Source organism: Cervus elaphus, chromosome 9 (genome assembly GCF_910594005.1).
Source record: "Cervus elaphus chromosome 9, mCerEla1.1, whole genome shotgun sequence".
In the NCBI taxonomy this organism is placed as follows: Eukaryota; Metazoa; Chordata; class Mammalia; order Artiodactyla; family Cervidae; genus Cervus; species Cervus elaphus.
In genome coordinates, this window is record NC_057823.1 from 41,531,886 (window position 1) to 41,537,052 (window position 5,167).

The 5,167-nt window shown below is 40.5% G+C and overlaps 1 protein-coding gene across 1 annotated transcript; it reads right to left on the minus strand.

The window, feature by feature from the left end:
• Positions 1–1,545: 1,545 nt before the first annotated feature.
• LOC122701047 (olfactory receptor 2Y1-like) lies at positions 1,546–2,611 on the minus strand. Its single transcript, XM_043914061.1, has one exon. It carries the CDS (start codon positions 2,482–2,484, stop codon positions 1,546–1,548), a length of 939 nt encoding a protein of 312 aa, XP_043769996.1. The 5' UTR covers positions 2,485–2,611.
• Between the last annotated feature and the right edge of the window lie 2,556 nt (positions 2,612–5,167).

The window sequence follows — 5,167 nt, forward strand, 5'->3', positions numbered from 1 at the left end:
CAGGGATTGAACCCGGGTCTCCCGCATTGTAGGCAGACGCTTTACCGTCTGAGCTACCAGGGAAACCCTAAACGTTTTTAAAATAGCAGACAAATATTAGTTGCTGTTACTGGAATAAAACAAGATTAACCCAACGTGAAAATCACTGAGACTTACTGTAAAAGATTATCAACAATGATATCTACCTTTGACATGAAAGCATCATTTGAGTATGTAGATTGGAAAGACAGTACTGGAATTTCCAGTGTTCTCTGCCTTCCCCCTTGCCCTAGAGTCTTCTGACCTTTCCACCACTGCCTACTGCAGGAATCTCTCTCTCTCTCTCTCTTTTTTTTTTTTTTGGTCTTTCACTTCTGCTCTTTCTTCTTTTCCTATATCACTTTCTCATTATTTTTATACTCATTTCATCTCTATTCTTCTCTTCCATGGAAAAGACCTTGTCCACGACCCAAATCAGCATGATAAGGCTGTTAGTCCAGCTGATGAGATGTTGATGCTTCCCATTACTCAGTGCTAGCCTAATAATTTTGTCTTTTCTTCAAATAGGTAAATGATCTTCATGTCTGAGACTATATATGCTCCATGAAGAACCTCTGTTCATGATCTCTATTTGTGTCAAGTTTCATAGACTGGTAACCACCAAAGGAGATCTTAGAAATGGTCCTGTGATATGAAAGTGAAGTGAAAGTGAAAGTCACTCAGTTGTGTCCAACTCTTTGTGACCCCATGGAGTATGCAGTCCATGGAATTGTCCAGGCCAGAATACTGGAGTGGGTAGCCTTTCCCTTCTCCAGGAGATCTTCCAAACCCAGGGATCAAACCCAGGTCTCCCACATTGCAGGTGGATTCTTTACCAGCTGAGCCACAAGGGAAGCCCGAGAGATCTGAGGGCCATGGTTAATTAGAAGAACAGGGGTGAATTCATGTCTTCTCCCTGTGAGGACAGTGCCATCCATATTGCACCACATGGGAATCACTGACTTTGGAAAACTTGCTGTCATTCCAGTCAAGTCTTCTCTCACTCTCAGATTTGCTGAGAACCCTGCCCACTCTCCATAAGTAGCCACAGTATACCTTTTTTCCAACTTCATTCCTTTGGAAAGTTCTGATGTGAATCAACACTTACTCTCTTCTGCATAATAATAGACACTGAACTAGAAAGAGTCATAAGAAATATCCACTTCCAACTGCCAGAAAAGGAACGCAGTAAAACTCTGGCCTATAAAGGACTATTTTCTAATGACTAACTCCCCTCCTGACTCATTGGAAAAGACCCTGATGCTGGGAAAGATTGAGGGTAGGAGGAGAAGGGGACGACAGAGGATGAGATGGTTGGATGGCATCACTGACTCAATGGACATGGGTTTGGGTGGACTCTGGGAGTTGGTGATGGACAGGGAGGCCTGGCATGCTGCGGTTCATGAGGTCCCAAAGAGTCGGACATGACTGAGTGACTGAACTGAACTGAACTCCCCTCCAGGGATCAGATGGGCTCCAAGGTGTGAGAGCTACAACAGATGACTGTATTATTTCTCCTTTTCTCTCCTACACTGAGTATCTGCCCCTCCCTAGTACCTTCCTCACAGCCCCCTTCACATCCTTGTTCCGTAGGGTATAAATTAGAGGATTAAGCATAGGGGTAACTATGGTATAGAAAAGGGCTACAAACTTTCCCTCACTCTCAGAATAACTGTGCATGGGTTGGAGGTATGTATAGATGGCTGAGCCATAAAAAAGGGAAACCACCAAGAGATGGGACCCACAAGTCCCAAAAGCCTTTCTTCTCCCAGCCACTGATCTGACTTTCAGCACTGTCTGAACAATGTATACATAGGAGCCTAGAATTAGTACTGCAGGAACAACCAAGATTATGGCTCGAACCACAAACATCTTGGTCTCTGTCCCTTCTATGTCCTCACAAGCCAGCTTCAGGAGAACAGTCATCTCACAAAAGAAGTGATTCAGGAGATGGAGACCACAGAGAGGCATAGCCATCATGAGGCCTGTCTGAACCAGAGAGTTCATGAAGCCGCCTACCCAGGAGGCAATAGCCAGGGTCTGGCAGAGGTGGGGGTGCATAATGGCTGTGTAGTGGAGTGGATGACAGACAGCAGCATAGCGGTCAAAGGCCATCACCACTAGGAGCACACATTCAGTGGAGCCTAGGGCAAGGGAGCTGAAGAGCTGGACCACACACCCTTCATAGCTGATGGTCCGGTCAAGTCCATGAAGGTTGATCAGAAGCTGGGGCACAGTGCTGGTGGTATAGCAGAGGTCCAGGAAGGAAAGATGTCTAAGAAAGAAGTACATGGGCATGTACAATTGAGGTTCCAGGAGGGAAAGAGTGATGATGGTGGTGTTGCCAAAGATAGTTAAGGAGTAGAAAATTGAAATAAAGACAAAAAGGATGGGCTCCAGTTGAGACCAATCTGAGAAGCCCATTAAAATGAAGCCATCTCTAAAACTGGTGTTGAAACTTCCCATGGCTTTTTGCCTGTTCAAATAGCAGAAGACAATGTAATGACTCTTATGAAGGATTTAAAAATTATTTCACAATTTTCCCTAGATAATCCTAACTCACTCATTGTGTCATCTGTTTTGCTATTCAGCTCCATTCTGTCCAGTCTTCTCCTACTTTGAGAGTGAAGACTACTAGACTAAGAATGATGTGGCCTTCATTTGAACTCCAGTCCTGTTATGTGCTTGCTATATGATTTCAGCCAGGCCACTCAATCCTTCGGACCTGATGTTTCCTTGTCTGAAAGCAGAGACAATTTGTCGAAAAGAATCAAGAAAAGTGTAGATCCATCCTTTTGGGAAAAAAAAAATTAGCAACAAGTATGCTTCTTGTGATGAGTTATGATGCCTAGAATAATTTCCCCCTTCTCCAACTGATAAATATATCCATCAAATCCCCATAGCATAAATATAAATAAAATTTTAATTGGTCAAAAAATGACAATGATTGTAACGTACAGACTTCTCCCATCTTCCTATTTACTGTTGATCATATTTCCTTTTGGAAACTTCTCCGCTGGCTTCCATAAATACACATTCTCCTCCTTGTCAACTCAATGTATTCTCCATTGATGGTGTCTCTTCTTTCAATAAGGTCTTAAATATTATCATTCCCTGGAAACTTTACCTGGCTCTCACCTCACCCTATACACTTTTTCTGGTGATCCCACTCATGGCTTCAGTTACCAATAATGACCTCCAAGTATTGGTTTGCAGCCAAGACTCCTCTTCAGAACTTCAAAATCAAGTATATCTCTTCTTTCTGGACATTGCTACTCAGATAATCCATAGGCATGTCAAGTTTAGCATGTTCAAGTCTCATATCTTCCCTCCAAATATGCTTCTGTTGCATTCCCTTACTTGGTAAGTGATAGCCTCTTCCCCCTAGAAAAATTTTGCAGTTACCTCAGATCTCTCCTCACCCCATCCTAAAATTGATTGCTCAATATGTCCTATTGAATCTATAGCCTAAATATCTTTTACTTCTTTCTCCTTTTCATCTTATTTTTTCAATGACTTGATTGATGGCTCAATATTTCTATAGTGTTCCAAGATATCTCGTTTAGAGACAATTTATGAATCAACTCCTAACACTATTGTCAGAATGACTTTCTTAAATTGTAAATAAGATCGTGTCTCTTCACTGCTCAGAATTCTTGAACCATGCTGCTCTTTAGTATCAGGAGACTACCCAAATGCCTTAGAATACTCTACATAATTCTTTCTGATCAACTATGTTTTTCAAATGGTCACCATAATATAGTGCAATAGACTTGAAAGTCTGTAGTCAGGCTCCTACAGATCAGCTCTATCACCAACCCACTGTGCCTGTGCTACCTGTTCTGGAAATTTTGCTTCTGTGAGTCTTAACCTACTTAGCTTTAAAATAGAGAAAATAACTTTATTTCATAGGATTTTGATTGGTATTAAAAGGTATGATACATTCTGTGAGCTGCAAAGAATGTTCCATACACACTTGTTGTTCTCAACCACTAATTTTAACACTTGTTGTTCTCAACCACTAATTTTTAAGTTGTATGAAACTAGGTCTGCTTTTGTTCACCATTTTGCCTCTATCTCTCAGTGAGGTTCCTGGTGAATAAAAGGTTTTCAATAACTGTTGTTGAATGAATCAACAAATGCATTTCCAAAGTTTGTGTCATGCTTAGTGAACATAAATGTTCCAGAAATATACATTTCCTGTGCAACACAAAAGAATTAATTCATCTGCAATGTGGCAAAGGTTTAACAATTCCTGCTTTGTCATCATGTAGTGCAAAGGTTTTTAACCACTTCTGCTCTGTATTTTGTCAAGGATTTCTATGATGGCAGAGAGATAATTATATTTGCAATTGAGTAAAAGTTTTAAAACACAAGTAACATGATGTATGATAAAACCATAATTCAAAGGGATCTCACAATGATGAAACAAGGAGCTCTAAACGAATAGATAAGATAATAAGATAGTATTGACCTTGGCTTCAAAACCTTAAACAAATGTTAAATGGAGGAGATTAAATGTGACAGCTGTTCACTAAAAAGGTAGAAAACAAAGATGATGTAGGAGTATCCTGACCAAAAACAATGCAAGCCAACAGTGCCCACTTGATTGCTGAATTTTACCAAATTTGAGCTCAGACTAGATAAAGATCCAGTCTAGACTTTGGCCTTTCTAGCTTGGAAGGAAACCTAAAAGTCATTTCCACAAATGTCCTTGCACCATTTGATGCATGACTGCCATGGTATCTCAGACCCAGAACTTTTTTTAATGAAGCTCTTGCCTCATTTATGGCCTCACTTATGGCTTTGCTTTTTTATTCCTTCCTATCAGTTCCTTACTCCCATCTCTATGTGTCTCAGATTTCTTGATATGTCATGTCAACTATTTTCTTACTAATATTCTTAATTTATTATCTCTTTGACCCATGCACCCAATTTTGGAAGAATGCAATTCTCTATAGACTAAACTCAGGCTAATAAATTCTGCTAAAAAGAATAATTCAAATGACCATCTCAACGCTACTGAAAATTTGCAGCCTTTCTAATGCAACATTAATGTCTCTCTCTCTACTGTCTCTTCCCCAACAGGAATGACATCTGATCAAGCCTCTCTAATTTAAAAAGCCTCTTTTCGCCCTGTGTCCCCTAC

What these genes read in the sequence shown, in the direction of transcription:
- LOC122701047 (XM_043914061.1), bottom strand. Translation starts at nt 2,484, where the DNA reads ATGGGAAGTTTCAACACCAGTTTTAGAGATGGCTTCATTTTAATGGGC.